Source organism: Pteropus vampyrus, unplaced genomic scaffold (assembly GCF_000151845.1).
Source record: "Pteropus vampyrus isolate Shadow unplaced genomic scaffold, Pvam_2.0 Scaffold192, whole genome shotgun sequence".
Lineage (NCBI taxonomy): Eukaryota > Metazoa > Chordata > Mammalia > Chiroptera > Pteropodidae > Pteropus > Pteropus vampyrus.
Genome location: NW_011888973.1, coordinates 1,299,821 through 1,317,604, shown reverse-complemented (window position 1 = coordinate 1,317,604; position 17,784 = coordinate 1,299,821). Strand labels below are relative to the sequence as shown.

The window sequence follows — 17,784 nt, the reverse complement described above, 5'->3', positions numbered from 1 at the left end:
CTGGAAGCGAGGTCCTCGTCCTCCTGCCCCACGCTTTGTCGTCCTGGAGTCTTCTGTCGCTGGCCACGGAAGAAGCACCACGTCCAGAGCAGAGGCCTGTTTCCTTCTCTGCAGAGGTTTCCCTTCCATCCCCCTGGATCCGTTCTGCGTTTTAACACGTCGGTGATCTCCCTTTGCGAACAAACGGCAGTTTCCTGTTAAACGCACTCACATGCGCGCTCTAGCTGCTTTGCAAATTAAATTGATAATGCCACTGTTATGAAGGTTTGGATCATAAGCAGGACGACCATGTAATTTATCACCCAAACAGGACATTTTTGAAAGGAAAATATGATGAGAGGGTGACAGGCTAAACCAGACCTGTCCTTGGAAAACTACGTTTATATGAAAATGTCTCCTAACTAACAAGTAGAGTGACATTCTCACCACAGGGCAAAAGAATGATCGTACAATTTAGACATTCATTTTTCAGGTTTTACTCTAGAGTAAATTGGTGCTTTTGCTAAGTTTCCTTAGTCAGGTGTGAGATGGAGGAACACGTGACTCTAACTTTGCGAGTGTCACGGCCCCTTTGTCTTACTCTGCAGAATGAATGAAAGCTCACCGTCTGTCACTTTGGCAGATAGTGCCATGCGGTCCTTTACTCTCCTTGCTTTGTTGTGTTTTCCCGCATCTTGAAAATGTGCCCTGTGCCCGCTCTGGTTCTGTCCTGTCCTGGGTCGCTGGCTTCAGGCTTGCTTTTTTCTGTTCTGTTTATTCCCCTCACGGCCCCTCCTTGGCGCTCAGAACTTCCACTTTCTCATGACTGTCCTTTTACCGTTTCCCTCATTTATTTTCTTGCCGCGCCGTCCTTCATCGCGGGGTATGTGACTCACCCTCTTTCCCACGCCCACCGTGTCCTCGCTTCGAATTTGTTACATCTCCACCTCCAACATCAGTCGCTAAAAGTAGTGGGACCCGACGTCCTCCGTCACGGCACACCTCGTTATGCACTTTCTTCCACGTTTTCGGTCACCGGTTACCGCCGGCGGTCCCCTCCAGGCCATTAGGCCGGACTCACTGGCTCAGCCCGTTGACCTCTCCCCTTAGCTCTCATTTCCAACCTTGAACGTGGTCATCCTCACTTTCAAATCTCCCGTCTGTATTTCCCCAGCTTTTTGCCAGCCTTTCACCACGGTCAGTATCCTGACCTTGAGCTTCCTCTCCATCCCTCTGCTTACACGTCAGTGTTTGGGGAGAAAAGCCAAGTTCTCTGTAAGCTTTAGGTCTTCTCAGTTTGTGTCCTTACTCCCGCTGTCCCCCCACTCTGGGCACAAAGTCTGATAAATAACCTCAGAGGAAAGCTTTTACCTTTTTTCCAAAAGAGTCTTTTCCTGTCGTCCTGAACTTTCACAGTGTCTACCGTTTGAAGGAGAACGGATAAATGCAGACCCTCAGTTCGTTTCCTCGGTATAATAAGCGAGCATTTCCTCGGACGAAGGACTCACTACTCGCCCTCAGTGTGCTTACTTGTCTCCCAGCGGGAACAGACCCGAGACTTAATAAAGTCAGTGGCCCCATCGGCATTTCCTCGACACAGAGAAGCTATCTGGCTAGCTTTGCACTTACCGTTTTGAAAGCTGTTCTAATTCTAAAGCTGTTCATCTAGCACAAGAATACTTACTATTAAAGGACCAAATATATAATGTTGAAGCCGCTCTTTCGTGCTTCTAGTCCATACGGGAAGTTCTTGATGCTTTCCAGCAGCATTATGGTTCTCTTCCAATGCTTCCTTCCTCCTAGAGATTCTTCTTAATTCTGGAGAGATCAACTCCAGATTGCCTCCAGGAGCTTTCTGGCTTTCTTTACGAGATTGGAGTTAACTGTAGTGTTAAATTGGTAAAAATGCATAATCTTTGACATGACTAATGCTAGGAGATGGAATTATTCTTTGTGTCTCTCAAGTTTTGCCAGACATATGTGAAATATTCTCATGCGCTCATGGGAGAGATTTTTTTTTTTAAAGCACTATTCATTTACTGAGCGATCACTTATTTTGTTCTCAGAGAAAGCTGCTTCTTACCAGAAAGCTATGTGAGCAAATCATCCTTTAATAATGTAAAAACCTGCTAAGGGGCCGTTAGACTTGTGTTTACGGTACAACAATTCTCGCTAATTAAAATGATTTGGTAATAATGAGAGCTGAGAGTAGCATTATTTACTTAGCCTTTTAAAAGAATGCCAAGTTCTGCGGGACACAAGGGGAAAAGGGGGAAGGATAATGGTATAAACTAGGAAAAAAAAATTGTTTTAGATGTAACTAAATGTCAGCATTCCAAGGCTAGAAGCGCCCTTGCATTGAAGAACGGACACCTGTGAGGTGGGGTCCACAACGCACGTTGACAGAAGGTCCTCGGGCCTCAAGCTCAAGGATAATCGAAGGAGCCACAACGGCTGCTTGAGTCCCTTACCGAAGCCCTCGCTAGCGAATCAACTTCAAACCCCTCAGAACTCCAGGCCTTTCCCGCTACGCAAGACCTGTCGCTCCGTCAGGTCGCAGACGTGTGCCCCCATCGCTACCCACTTTCCTTCCGACGCCGAGGAGCATTAGTCAGCACGACGGCGTCGACAGTGATCGTAGTCAGACGCCTAAGGCAGGGACCTCATAACGTGCAGCGAGCTGCCCCCCGCGAGCCTCGCGGGCGTCTTGGCGCCACGCTTTTTCTGCAGTCCACCTTCGTGGACGTTGGCCGCTGCGTTTACTGCGTTCTGTGAGGACTAATGTACTTTCTGACGTGGCGCAGAAAGAGATGTGGCTGCTCATACTCTACCTTTAAATGCCAGCAGAATGTGGTCCGGTGAGTCCGGTTGAGCTTTTGATAACTAATATTAAAATTTAGTGAGGCTTAGTAAGGTCGAGATACATTTTTATAAGTAAATAAAGTATTTTCAGGAAGCATGCCTCTATGAGAATAATGTGAAACAATCTCTTGTTATTAATCCTTTTATTTTTTGGCAATAAATTAGAAACATTTAAACTCTAGCACAAGTAAGAAACTCTAAATAACACCCTAACATTAAAGAGCTTTTTCATTTACCCTCTTTCCCATGATTCTTCAGGGGAAAAAAAATGCTTTTACATTGTTTTTACTCATCCTTTTATATGTGTCTTAGAAACTTTTCTTTAGAGCAAAAATGTGTTTGAAACTCAAAGAAACTATCCTTCGAATATTACTGATTAAGTTTAATAAACTGGTTAATCTATTACATCTTTTACTGTTTTTTAGTTGAATAGGCTGATTGTCCACTGGCAATTAAACCATCAAAAAATAGTAGAAAGTCACAAAAGAGATGTGAATCAGTGGTAATAACACCCTGCAAAAGTTTCCGGCGTATCCAGTGATTTCTAGGTCGCGTTTAACGCAGAGTTGAATTGGAAAGACATCACCGGGCCTCCTTGATATTTGTAACGACATAGATATGAAAAAAATGCATCCATTAATTCTCTTGGTTCAAACCATGAATTTCAGCAGAATATTTGCAGACCCGACTGTTGAGGAACAATCCACACTTGTACTTTTTTTTTATTTTTTTTTTACAGAACTTCTATAAGACTGAACTGAACAAGGAAGAGATGTACATACGCTACATTCACAAACTCTACGATCTGCATCTCAAGGCACAGAACTTCACAGGTAACTGTCGCCTGGCGCAGGTCGGGAAGTGGGCTGGACACGGTAGTAAACATGATACGTCCTCTGCTTTTTATAATCGGGGCTGCGGAGTCAAGCGCTTCCACTTCAAAATTAGATGCGTTTTTTATGCGGTCTGCCGGTCTTTTTCGTTCTCTGTTTCTCAACCTCCGTGTCAGATAAAAAACCGACTATTAAAAATATTTTTTAATTGCATTTACTTATATTTCTGTGTATTCCATTTTCATTTATATCCTGGCTTTTTTATTCTGTCTCTTTACGTAGTTCTTTTAGAGGTTGCTTTTGGCGTTACAACACACATACCTGACTTTCCACAGTCTAATTAGAGGTGGGGCTTTACCACTTCAAGTTAAAGGTGGGGACTTTACTGTCTTGGAGATCCCTTTACCCTCTCCACGGTATGCCGTGTTTGTCACAGGTGCTATATCTACATACCTTGACAACCCCATCAGGTAACGTCATAATTTTCGCTTTCGACGGTCACACCCGTTTTCAAGAGCGTGAGGTGATAGGGACCGTCCATTACATTTCCTCGCATATTTGCCACTCCTATTATTCTTTCTTCGTTTGCGAGGTTCCTGGTTTCCCTCTGGTACCATTTCGTCCAACCCAAAAGAACTTCTTTTAGTATTTCTTTTAAAGCAGATCTAGCGGTGAAGAATTCTCTTAATGTGTTTTTTTGTTTGTTTGTTTATTTGATTTTTGTTTTGTTTTGATTTGAGACTATCTTCAGCAGGGTATGTTTGCTGGGTATAGAATTCTAGGTAGAGGGTTCTTTCGTTTCTCTACGTTGAACACGTTCTCTTGTCTTCTGGCCTCCCTGGTTTCCGTTGAGAGACCTGGCGTCATTGAAATCGATCCCCTGTACGGAATATGTAATCTTCTCTGGTAGTTTCAAGATTTTATCTTTGATTTTTCAGCAGTTCGACTATGGTATTTATGGGCATGGTTTTCTCTAAGTTTATCCTATTTGGGTCTGCTGAGCTTCTTGAATCTAGAAACATTATTTCCTTCACCAAATTTGGGAAGTTTGGGGAGATTATTTCCTCAAATATGCTTTCCGTACCAGTCTCTCTCCTCTCTTTTGGGACTCCAGTGACGTGCATGTTAGGCCTTTTTGTGTGGTTCCACGAGTTCCTGGGGCCCTGTCCATTTTTTTCCCGCTACTTCTTTCCGTCGTTCAGATGAGATGATTTCTGCCGGTCCATTCACTCTCTGCCGTCATTGCCATTCAGCTGTTGAGCTCTTTCTGTGTAATTTTAATTTTTATTATTATCGTATTACTCAGTTCTAAAATTTTCAATTGGCAATTGTTATTTTACTTATTTATTTTTTATAGCTTCAAGTTCTTTGCAGGGAACTTCACGCTTTCTGTTCAAGTGTTCGCTTCTACTTCAAGGAGCCTGGTTACAAGAGCTACTTGAAATTATTTGTCTGTAATTCCAACAACTGAATCATCTTGGGGTTGGCATCTGTTAATCGCCTTTTCCTTTGAGGTTTGTTTTGTTTTCCTGCTTCTTTGAATATCAAGTAATTTTGAATTGTATCCTGGACAATTTTATCTTATGAGACTCTGGATTCTGTTAAAATCTCCTGGAGAATGGACCTTTTTTTTTTTTTTTTTTTTTAAGCAGACAATCAATCCAGTTCGTTTTTAAACCTCACGTTCTTAACCACCTTCTGAAGACTGCGGTCCTGATGTTGGTTTACTCTTCAAAGCCTTTGCAGTCCTGTTCTGGGCTCTCCTGCATGTGTGTCACCAGAGGGAGTCTGGGACCCAGACACAGCTCTACATCACAGTTCATTTCTCAAAATCTTTTTTTGTAGATTGTGGTCTTTTCTGAACGTGTGCCTCTGGGGAGTGAGCCCAGGATGTCACCCTCAGGACTTTAAAAGCCCTTTCTCCTCCTCCCTTCTGTCTGTGATCTTTCTCATTCTTCAAGTCTCTCCGGGGCTGCTGCTTCTAGTACTCTGGCTTGAACAAAGCCCAAATACTCAAAGCCAAGGCTTGATGTACTCCCTACGGTTTGGCCTCCTGGGGACCAAGCAGCAAAAGTCAAAAGCCTGGGGAAGCTGCTGATGCTACCGTGGTCACCCCCAAGTTACCACTGCAGGTGTGTAGTATTGTTCCCAGGACTCAGCATGGACCAGAGAAGTCAAACGTGCCCCGTCCCACAGAAGGGCCTCTCTGTCCTCTGGCTGGAGGGACTTGCCTTGGAGCTGTTTCCTGCTATTCCCATGTGCAGTAGCGGGACACAGGGCAGTCTACACCAGGAGGTAGGAGAGGCAAAAGTAAAACCAGGCGATCACCACTCTATTGCCCTTATTTGTGTATTGCTTTTCCTGCTCTCGTTGGCTTTTCGGAGTCTTCCCGCGGTTGCTTTCTGTAGTCTGCCTCGGGTTTTTCATCGCCCTCACTGGGAAGGATGGGGCGGAACGTCCTCACGGCGTCTTAACACAACCTGAACCCTTTAACCGGCGTTAGGAACCACCAATCTTGGTCATTCTCCACACCTGTCTTCCACGGGGCTCCGGAACTGTGGCCGCTCCCTCGGCTTTGAGCAAAGGGGTCCTTTCTGAGACGGCACTCGTGTGCTCAGAATTGAAGTGTGCCTCTAGCTCGAGGTCCGCTCTCCCCATTGACAGCATTGCTGTCGGCTCAGTCTGGAGACCTTGCCACTGTCCCTGACATAGGCCCCCTCTTAACCTCCGTCAAGGAATCATTCGTGAAGTCTTCCCGATTTTGCTTCCTAAGCGTCTCTCAGAATTATTCCCTTTCATTGTTTCTACTTTCTCTGCCTCAGTTGGGCTTTTACCATCTTTCTCATCTCCCACCTGGACAGCCATCGGCAAACTTCGACCTGCAGACCAGCCACCTGATTTTGTAAAGAACGTTTTCTTAGGACGCAGCCAGACCTCTTATTTACATAGTGTCCGTGGCTGCTTTTGTGCAGTGGCAGAACCGAGTAGCTACAGCAAAGGCCATGTGGCCCACAAGCCTGAAACATGCCCTGTCTGGCCTTTGACGACAGTTTTGCCAGCTCCATCTCTAGATGGAGCTCTGTCATCCGTGCTCGTCTTCTACGAAAGGAAGCTCGACCTCTTCATTCGAGGTCCATCGTAACTGAACGAAGCTGTGTGCTCGGCCTCATCTTGACCACTTGTGGGCGCTTCCTTTTCGTCCTTCGGGACCAGCTCCTGCATCGTCTTTTCCACGAATTCTTCACCTTCCTGCGATTCTCTTCCTTCTCTTGCCCTCACCAACCCCATGCCCCGCCACCCACCTTTCCTGAGCCGAGTGGATGTTTCCAGTTCTTTTCCCTTGCAATTTTTCAGATGTCCATTAAACTAATGTTTTTTTCATTGTTTTTGTTGCTAGTTATATAAGATGTGTGTGTGTGTGTGTGTGTGTGTGTGTGTGTGAGAGAGCGTGTGCGTGTGCGCGTGGGCAGATAGACAGACAGACAGACAAATATCTCCCACTAAAGGGTGAGTTCCTTGAGGACAGAGATGATGTTTTCTTCTTAGTTTCTCGGTTCTTAGAATAGTGCCTACAACATGAGATTTAAATAAATGCATCACTAATGAATGCACTCAGTTAAATTTTAACACCTGGAAAGCAGACTTTTCTCCTTCAATGCTGGTAATTCCCTCATCTCTAAGGAGGTCCCAATATCTTTTTACACTGATGTGCCGATAGTTTTGGTTAAATATTAGACTAAGAGTTTTGAGCTGATTACGTTATCTGAGAGTTTAAATGGTCATTTTTTAGGCAGTTAGTAGCCAAATTTTAAGAAAAATGGTGAACCTACTTTTTATACGTCTGGAAAAAAAACTGGGAGGCTGGTTTTATTTAAAGTCCATTCCAAAAAAAAAAAAAAAACTGAGAAGGAACCGATGACAGGCTCTTACAGATAGGTAAGTTATATTTTGGTTCTCTGAGACGAAGTCCAAACCTGATTCTATGCTGGGAAGGGGTAAACCTTTTTCTTTAATTTGTTTGCAGTTTTTATGTTCCCCAAAGGCATAAGGAAGAGCTCCTTTTCCATGTAACATTCGATTCCTCTGTCTTCTTCCTCATTTTCGTGTGTCCTTGGAGAGCGTGAACTCGATGGAGGGTGTTTCTGTCTGTACAGGGCTCTGTGGAAGCGGCTTAACCCTTCGCAGCTATTTGCGGTGGGCTCTCTGTTCCCCGTTCATCTTCGTGCTTCTCCTGTGTCATCCTTTTCTTGTGCTGGTCCCTCACCGTGTCCCTCTCACGGCGATGGAACCAGAGGGCTCGTACAAGGTTATGTGGCAATGCCTTTCAATTATAAACACTTTGGAAAAGATGATCTGTTGGAAATTTTGGCTGTGATTCATTCTTCCCTCTCCAATACATAATATTGTCTTCTAAAGATACAGAAGAATAAATATAGAACATATTACAATAAAACACCTACGGTTTGCTAATGTGTTCAGAATCCTTCTCAGGAGTCTGCTGTGTTGTTCATGCCTCAGAGGTGAATGTTTTATTTAACGAACATTTTCTGTGGCTTCTTTTACACACACTGTTTACCCCAGATATTCATCATCATTTTCTTGAATCAAATTCTGAAACAGGTGTAACTTGTCGGCACGCCTCCCCATGTCCCCATGCGGTCGTTGGTCAGCTTCCTCTGATGGCCAGCTTGTTCTCCCACACCTGTCCGGGGGAGCAGCTCGCCCACACCTCCGATCATCCCCCGGACCATCCCAGGGCAGTGGTGACCTAGAAAGCAGTTTGGGGACTAGAAACCCTTCGTTGCCATTTTTTTTTTTAACTTTTTTTATTGTGGCAAAATGTAATCATATCAAATTTACCGTCTTGACCCTTCTGAAGTGCGTAGGTCGGTGGCGTGAAGCACATTCCCATTTTCCTGCAAACACCGTCCATCTGCAGAACGTTTTCATAATCCCAAACCGAAACCCGTTCCTATTAAACAGTAACTTCCCATCCCGCCTCCCCTCCGAGTCCACTGTTCTCTCCGCCTCCATGAGCTTGACCTTCAGTGCCCTTTGAAAGCCATGTCCCGCAGGCAGCCGTGGGCTTCAGCTGTGGAAGGGTTTCCCTCTGTCCTCGTTTTGTCATGTAAAATGATCCGTCTCCAGGATATTTTCTGAGTGCTCAGGTGCTGGGGGCCACACAAAAGGAGTCCCAGAGAGTAAGGTGATCATTCTTGAGCTGGATCATTAAGAGAAAGGGGGAGTTATTTGGCAGCTGAGGGAGAAAGCCTTGAAGGAACAGGCTGTGAGCGGGGCTGTGAGTCCACGGGGGGCTTATGAGGGCAGCCACCACCGCTGGCTCAGAAGGTGGCTGGAGGAGCAGAGACGTTCATGAGGTTACCTTAGCTGTTTGGCGTTCATCAGAAGGACGTATGGGGAGTTAAAGGTCAGAAGAGCGAACCGGAAGGCTTTTCAGACATAGCACCGATCTTATGACCTGGTCATTATTACCTTTCTTGTCCTGTCAGAAGCAGTTTTTCATGGCAACCTACGTCGTGCCGATTCAGCTCTGTTTGTGCGTCAGCGACACCCTTTAGCGGACACTGTGTCCATCTCTGGATCAGGCCACGTGTGTCTCATTCATCAGAGCTGATGACGGGATCGAGGTCCCGGCCTGGGGGCTTCTTGGAAGAGTCAGCGGTGGCTCCTTCTCGCCTGTGCTCTGTGAGACAGTGGTTAGGGGAGTGGTTGTGGGGACGGCCTCGCGGCCAGCCTTCTCTGTCACGTTAGGAAGCCTGAATTTATGCTCTTAGCTCCCGAGTCGCTGGCTAGTTTTTAATCAGGGGAGCAAAAAGGTAGTCTTCATCGAAGGAAGATCATATTGGTTACAGTATGCCAGCTGAGCAGAGGGCGGTAAGAGACCGCTGATGCGTTATGAAAGGTTTTGGCACAGTCGTAGAAACCAGGAGACTGAGCTCACCAAAGGCAATTGAAGAGAAAAAGGCCAGAGCCTGTCTCAGGACTGTGACACTCACGAGGCAAGAGAAAAGCGAAAGAGACCCAGCCCTTTCTTATTGTAGCTATTTATGGCCAAATCATAGCGTTCGAATTAACGTGTTACTTTAGAGCTTGGTGTGTGGTTTACCCTTAAGGCAAATAAATGAAGAAAAAGAATCACCATTTATTGATATTGTGTTAAAAGCTACTACTATATCTTTTGAGAGCCATATAGGGATGGTAGTTAAATGGATTAATAGCATCAGGGTCTGTCCATTCTATTCAATCTGATCAATGAGTTGGTTATTACGGTGTCAGAAGGAAAAAATTATCACAGTCCTTCATCAACGACAAGGAATTCCGGTCCCCTTTCTTGTTCTATTTGGCCATATTTATGGCTCAGGGAAAGAAGAGACCCGTAGAATGTATTCTAGTATATGTACTACCTCTCTGTCAGTAATGCTTAAGCCCACAGGTCATGATTTTCACGTATATATACAGAAAATCACCCCTTTAAATGTTTCCCCAAGAAATTTCAGCCACACCAAACATGTAATGATTTCAGCAGCTATTGCTGAAGATTTGGGGGGCCAGCAAGGGAAGTCATGTCACAGCCCACAACAGTTTGTCTGTCCGAGCAGCACCCCGCCGCCAGGGGAGGTGGTTGGGGTCCTGTTACGATCACTGCCCCCCACTTGGCTTTCAGAGGCTGCGTATACGCTCCTGTTGTACGACGAGCTTCTGGAATGGTCGGACCGGCCCCTGCGGGAGTTCCTGGCCTACCCCCTGCAGACGGAGTGGCAGCGCAAGGAGCAGCTGCACCTCGCCGTCATCCAGAACTTCGACAGGGGCAAGGTGAGCGGCCCCTCCGGGCGGGTCAAGTGGGTGTCGCGTCTCCTTTTTTTTCTGGTTTGCCGATGCTTCTGAATTTTAAGGTGTGAAAACGTGCCCATCGCGGCCCTGCCCCGACGAAGGGGCCTGACGAAGGGGGTCTGGTGTGGGGCGCGGGCTGCGGTTTACCGAGGATGCCGGGAGGTGCCCAGTGGGTGAAGCCGGGAGGTGCCCGGTGGGTGAAGCCGGGGCCGTGCCTCAGGAAGCACTGACCTACGCGTTGGACACCCAGGCGTTTTGTTCTCTGAAATCCATTGTCACCCCCACTCGCCTCCCCAAATTGGCGAGTATTCCGCCCCACTCCGTTTTTCAGTGAACAAAACAAAATGACTTGTTTAAAGAACCCCGCGGCATCCCGTCACACACTTGGAGATGCCATGGGCACCGAAAAACTCCAACCCAAAAACGCACCCCAGTGTCCCTCCTCCCATCCCCCACCCCCGAGGGCTTGCTGTGCTCTTGAGAGAATGTGCAAATCTGATCGCAGGTTTGATTTGGACTCTCGGTGCTTCGATGATACCTGCCTTAGCTGCAAGGAATCCAGCGGGCCAGTCTGCAGACTGGGGCCTTAGGGAGTGAGTGGCACTTTCCCCTAGCGCTGAGGGCCGGATTACGCATCTGCTCAGCCGTGTGGGCTCTGAGACGATGCCAAAAAATGTTGCCACTGCACCATGTGTTGGTGACAGTTGCGGGTCATCACTTCCAGCTTCCTAAAGCGTGTTAACAGCCGACGTGTTGATGGCACGCTGTCGTCACGCTTAAAGTTGCAGCAGGACACTTAAAGGTCGGTCACAGAGACGAAGCCGTAGGCCCGCCGATCCGCACGCAGTCACGTCCTGAGCTCTGGGTGGAGGCGGGCGAGGGCGGGGGGTCGTTAACCTGCCGTGACTCGTCTGTCCTCAGTGCTGGGAGAATGGCATCATCTTGTGCCGGAAGATGGCTGAGCAGTACGAGAGTTACTACGACTACAGGAACCTGAGCAAGATGCGGGTAAGGCGCCGGGCGGGTCCTCGTCACGGCCCCCTTCGCGATGAGCTGTCCACACTGTGGTCACCCCAGCAGGTCTCGCAGGGAGCTTCCTAGAGTCGTTTTTTCTGAAACGCTCTTTACACAGAGAAAGAGCAGGTTGCTCTGCGTGATGCTTGCGATAAGCGTAGGGAAAGTGAGCCCTCGCTCTGCGCCGAGCGCCGCTTCGTAAGTAGAGTCCAAGCCGGATTCGGACTTTTAGTTAATCGAGGAGAGTCGCACCGTTTGAAGAGCTCCCCACTGGGACCCAAACCTCTGTAACCATCGACCGTTCTTCGTCCCATAGTCTGAATAGTAGAATGGCTAACGGATCCATTTTTAAGTATTTGGGGGCTAAATTCTGTAGGTGACATTTGTCCTGAGCTTCAGAAATATATTCATACTCGCTAACCCTAAACCAAGGTCTTAGCGCCCAGGAGCTCACGGGGTTCCATCTGCGTCTCTGACCAAAGGTTTTGTCTGCTCCTGACAGGACAAGTCTTCCTGTTCCCCACGCCCTTACTCCCTAGTCATGTCCGTGGTGTGTCGTCTCACGATACTTAAGGGCTTTGGGCTCTCTAAAGCAGGATCATCAGCTTTCACATATGAAAACAATAAGACGATGGCGTCGCCTTTCAGTTCTGAAGTAGTGGTTTAAGCGGCGACGTCATAAGGCTTTGACAGCTGGCACGAGCCCCTGCCCCCCAGGCAGCCCACTCAGCTGCCGGGCGCTGCCCCCGTCTGCCCAGTTGTGTTTCACGTCAGCGATTCATCGATATTTCTCCCAACATGAAAACCAAAGAGAAAAGGCCTGGTTTTAACATCCGTCCGTCACGCTGGCTCTGGCAGGCTCTGCAGTTTCATGTAAAAACGTCCCTGTGCTTCTCTGGCTTCCTGTCCCCGTGCCAGAAGCGAGGTTACAGTGTTTACCCGCGAAAGCCCATGGGTGCCGTAGCCGCTAAGATTTTTATAAAGTCTGAGTGAGCATTACACTTCATGCCTACTGCTCTTCTGGGCGCTGTTAGCGGGGTTGGAGGGAGGGGGAGTTTTCAAGGACAATATTAGTCTTTGCCTGGACCCCCTGGGGATGACAGCACCAGGACGGGAAGCCATAAGCTTTATGTGCTTCATAGACACACTTAAGGGCTTTGAGCCCTTACAGCACTTTGTCCCCTGCACAAGTGCGCACCTTCCAAATATCCTGAATTACCGTGTCCGAGGAGAAGCAAACCCAGAAAGGTTTTGCCCGAACGGTTCGTGTTAATTTTTATTTAAGTGGGAGGAAGGTATTTCCTCAGTAGACTCTGTGCATAGAAATCATTGTCTCTGGTGAGAACACGTAATAATACATTTGATCCTTTAAAGCAGGGGTCAGCAAATAGCCCGTGGGCCTCGCAGACTCGAGTAGCTGTGCCAGAGACCACATGGCCTAAAATATCGATTCCCTTAAATATCGATTCCATGGCCATTTGCAGAATACGTTTGCTGATCCTGCCTTAAAACGTAGGAAGGGAGTCAAACCTCCTTTTCTGCAAACTGAACTAAAGGGAAGTGTTTTACATAGAAGAAATATCCTCTGCTATCAATCAGTCGAGCTGAAAGATGAGGTAAAATCATCAGAATTTCTCCTGTGCTTTCCTAGATGATGGAAGCCTCTCTGTATGACAAAATTATGGACCAGCAACGTCTTGAGCCAGAGTTCTTTAGAGTTGGATTTTATGGGAAAAAGTTTCCATTTTTCTTAAGAGTAAGTAATATACCATGTAATTTACTTGCCTGCTTCCAATGTAGATATCCCAACCAAAAGGCCAAGTAAGGTACGAACGATATTTTATCCTTTTAAGACAGGTGATGACAATTATCAGAGGTGCTTTTTACTTTGTAGCTTGCAAAAGCCATAGTTCTCTAGAACGCCTCGTTGTGAGTAATTTCCTCAGATACCCAACAGGCCTCTGGTTTTTCTCGCCCAGTTTCCCATAGTGATGACCAGTCTTTGGTGACTGGGCCCCTTGTGTGACTGACACTTGCTCTCCTGTTCAGTCGGCCGTGCTCAGGGTAGCGTTACAGGGACCGGCGGGCTCGTGGGGCCTGGGGGCTGTGGACGGCCTCGCCGTCACGCATCAGGGGCACAGTACCCCACACTTGCGTGAAGCGTGGTGTTTGGCCTAGCTGATGACTCCGTAAGAAGATAAACGTCACCCAGCAAAGAGATCCCATTTATTGCTGGGATAGGTTCTCTCTACAAGGGGAACGTTCTAGACATTCTAAGGCACCTACTGGTTAATAAAATCCCTGACTCCATTCTGTCCATTTTCCACATAATGCCAAGCGGCATCTTCTATATTTAGCGTCTTATTTTATAAAAACATTGGTCAGGAGAGGGGGTGTACCTCCCCGGCAATGGAGGAGACGTGTCTGGGATCATTTTTGAAATTGAGTGAATTCATTACGAACTATTGTAAAACAAAACAAATAAACAGAAACAGACAAAAATATGTCCAATCTTTAGCAAGCCCCCCAAAATCCTAAATCCTAGCTGAGCTGAGGCCATTGCGGCTCAGAAGCTTCCTGTGCCAGCCCCACGGGAGCTGGGGTACAGCAGGCCCCCCGTGCCAGCCCCGTGAGCTGAGGTACAGTGGGCTCCCCGTGCCGGCCCCACGGGAGCTGGGGTACAGCAGGCCCACTCTTCCGGGCAGTGGACGACTGTTGTTTGTCACAGTGTGAAGGCTAATCTCTGCGGCCTTGTTAGAAAGAATGCAGCAAAATGCATTTTTAGGGATTGCGTGTCTTTTCCTCCACGTTGTGAGTTTCTCCACATAAATGTGGCGCCCAGTTTATAAAACGAACCTTTAGCACGTGCCTGTTAGCGCTGGGAGGGGCTCGGTTGTGGTCGTTTACACTCGGTGGTCAGAGAATCAGGTGCCTCTTGGCCCCTCGGGCAGGTGAACTGGGAAGAGCCAGGTGTGCCGCTGGGTTCTGCTAGAAGCAGTAGGGAGCGCAGCTCGTAAGTCTTAGCCCTGCGTTTTTAACACTTGGGCACGTTTTCCAGACCGTTCCGCGGCGTTCGGCTGTCGCCGCCGCGACGGTCTGCTGGTGCACGTGCCGTCGCGGCCGGCGCCCTCCCTGCCGGTGTCTCTGCCGAGTTCACGCGCTCGCCACTGGAATGGCTAGTCCTGGTCTCTCTTTCATTTCACCCCAGAACAAGGAGTTTGTCTGCCGAGGGCACGACTACGAGCGGCTGGAGGCCTTCCAGCAGAGGATGCTGAATGAGTTCCCCCACGCCATCGCCATGCAGCACGCCAACCAGCCCGACGAGACCATCTTCCAGGCCGAGGCGCAGTGTATCCGCCCCTGGCAGGGCCGCGTTCCCGCTGGGCGCCGCCGGCGTGAGCCGCGGAGAGTTTCCGTGCACCGTGGTTCGGCCTCTGGCCCCTGTTTGCTCGCCAGGCCCTCACCCTCCCTTTTTCTCTCCGTTTTACTTTAGCTTAGCTCCTTCTAGGCAGAATTGTTCTATTTATTACCACGATGCCGGTTGAAAACAAATCTCTTAAAGATTCTGTTCATTTTTTTCCCATTTTGGTCAACTTTTCTGTAGCGCAGCCCTGCTTTGAAAACTCTTCTCGGTGGTCGCCCTTAGAATAATTTTCCTCTCGACATATCCTATGGAAGCTACTTTAGTTCACGAAGATACGAGCCTTGTGTTTACTGGCACATGTCATTCATCCCCTTTTCCCTTGACGTTTTTATTCTGGAATGAGGAAAGGAAGAGGAAGAGATACCAGTGTCTTTCGGGGTCTCTTAGCCAAGGCATCCCGAACAGCCTTTTATAATTGCTATAGAATTGACACTCCCAATGTCTGCACATGAACCACTGAACTGAAATTTCATAGGCGTCAGAGACAAAAGGGATTCACCCCAGCACTCATTTCTGGATCCCTCTGTCTCTTCCCAAAGCTGAAGATGTTAAGGCCAGGAGCTCCCAGCAATAACTATGGCTACCATTTCAGAGCAGAAACTAAAACGCAGTAGAAGTGAGTAATGACGTTCAGAAAAATGCTTTGTTATCCTTCTTTGAGAAGAGAAGGAGGTAAATACACAACCCTGTGTAATTTTTAAAAGTATCAGCTACAACTAAACACGCTGCTTATCAGTACGGGATCTGGGAGAGCAGGGACCACAGGTATGGGAAGGCTGCGGACGCTGGGCATCACACGGTAAACGTAAGTCACCGTCAGTACTGGCTTATGTCTTTGGTCACCTTTGCATAGGTATTTATACATTATTTAGAAGCACAAACAAATTTGAAAAGGGTCATGCATGGACTAAAGAGTAAGGAATAGAAGTAATACTTTTGAGTACGTAGGATCCAAACCATGCCCACCCATTCTCACCAGAAAAAAAAAAAAAATCAGTGATCAGTAAATTCACGGGTCATAGAAATTTGAAACCGATGCTTTCGTTCAGAATCACCTGTCTACAACTAGTTCAAAACCGATAGTTTTAGAAAAGATTCGCTAGGGACCGAGGTCGAGGCACTTTCTTGGGATTTTTTAAAAATTTGACCCACATAGGCACGCCAGACCGTTACCTGTTCCCTTCTGTCTGCGGCCGCATGGCTCAAGCCAGACTTCCAGAATTTGCCAGGCCGTTCCTCCTTGACCCTTTAATCCTAGATTTGCAGATCTACGCCGTGACCCCCATTCCCGAGAGCCAGGAGGTCCTGCAGAGAGAGGGCGTCCCCGACAACATCAAAAGCTTCTACAAAGTGAATCACATCTGGAAGTTCCGCTACGACAGGCCCTTCCACAAAGGCACTAAAGATAAAGAGAATGAATTCAAGGTACTGTGCCGTTCTCATTACGGGCTGGGAGCTCCTGGCGGTCAGACCCTCGCCAAATGGTTACTCAGAGTCAAGGGACAGCCAGGAATCATTTGGTCTGGTGGTTCTCAGCGGAGTCTGAGAACATGGCTGGGTAGCCTTCTGGGAGCATCTGTGCTGTCTCCTGCTGCTTTTCCTCGTCTGTACGGTGTGTAAGGAGGATTTCTGAGAGGATCCAGTGTAAGGGCAGATGGCAGAATCTGCATACGTCGAGTTCTCGTTCTCCTCAGTTGCCCTGTGCTTGCAGATTCAGAAGGGGGTGTGCTCTCTCACCGCCGCACGGGGGTGGGGGGGATGAGGGGGGTGGAGGGGTGGGGGAAGGGGCGAGACTGGTGCACGGACGAATTATAGCCTGCTCTTCCCCTGACAGGGGCGACAGAGTGAGACCTCATAGACCCCCAGGGGTCAGTACTTTCCCCCCAAAGAATGCAAGACCAGTTTATCGCTGTGGGTTGACTGGCTCAGCTTGTTTCATCACAGATCATCTCTGCTTAAGCTGCAGACAGGACTGACTAATGGTTATCTAACGTTAACTCACCTTGTCTCCTTGCGTGTCAGTTCCCAGCGCTCCCAGCAGCAACCCCAGGAATTCTTCGCAGCCACGTGATGGGAGGGGGGCTGCGGTCGTTTCGTGGTGTTTTGATGGGACTGAACAGTGCAAGGAGATGGGATGGATTAAGTGTCAAGGCCGGAGACCCTTGGAGACGCGCACTGGGATGTTCTTTAAAAGATCTGTGATGATTTTCTGGTTCTTTGGGGGTACTTAACATTTCTCTTTCTGCCCTCCAAAACCAATTTTAGATCGTTAGCTTGTGAGATAGTTGTCATTGCAATTGTTTCCGGTGACTAGAAAGTCAAAGCTCCATGAGTGACAGGCCATCGACTTGCTTGGAGTCACATTCTGGTTACCGGCGGCCCCGCCTGGAACCCACACCATCCCACGCCTTCTCCGTTGCTTTATCCGCTGCACCACATTTCCCTGCGGCCACCACTTTAGATACTTATTAACCCCCCTAAAATCAATAATGGACGTTGCTCCTTATCCCGGCGCATACAGCCCTCAGCACCTGGCTCCGAACTGCCCTTCAGAGGCCTCGTCCTCCCAGCCCACGCACTCACCCTCCCTCTCAGCCCAGCGACAGCCAGCTTCCCTCCGCCTCGCCTGCCATGCCCTCACAAGCCTCGTCTCTGCGCCCGCAGCTTCCTGCCGCCTGCAGAGCTCCCCCGCCCCCCGCCCGGCAAACTCCTACTCAGTCTTCAGAATTCCGCTCACGTGTCACCTCCTCTGAGAAGAGCTGTCCTTCTCCTGCAGGAGGGCGTGCCTGCTTCCTTCCGTGGGCTCTCAGCGTCCTGAGA

The 17,784-nt window shown here is 48.2% G+C and overlaps 1 protein-coding gene across 1 annotated transcript in view; it reads left to right on the top strand.

The window, feature by feature from the left end:
• Positions 1-17,784, top strand: part of DOCK4 (dedicator of cytokinesis 4) — a 274,845-nt gene that overhangs the window by 230,458 nt on the left and 26,603 nt on the right. Inside the window, exons 36-41 of the mRNA XM_023537457.1 lie at positions 3,581-3,674; positions 10,360-10,508; positions 11,448-11,534; positions 13,192-13,296; positions 14,749-14,890; positions 16,223-16,389. Of these exons, the coding sequence (XP_023393225.1) occupies positions 3,581-3,674; positions 10,360-10,508; positions 11,448-11,534; positions 13,192-13,296; positions 14,749-14,890; positions 16,223-16,389 (744 nt within the window). The remainder of the gene's footprint in view (positions 1-3,580; positions 3,675-10,359; positions 10,509-11,447; positions 11,535-13,191; positions 13,297-14,748; positions 14,891-16,222; positions 16,390-17,784) is intronic.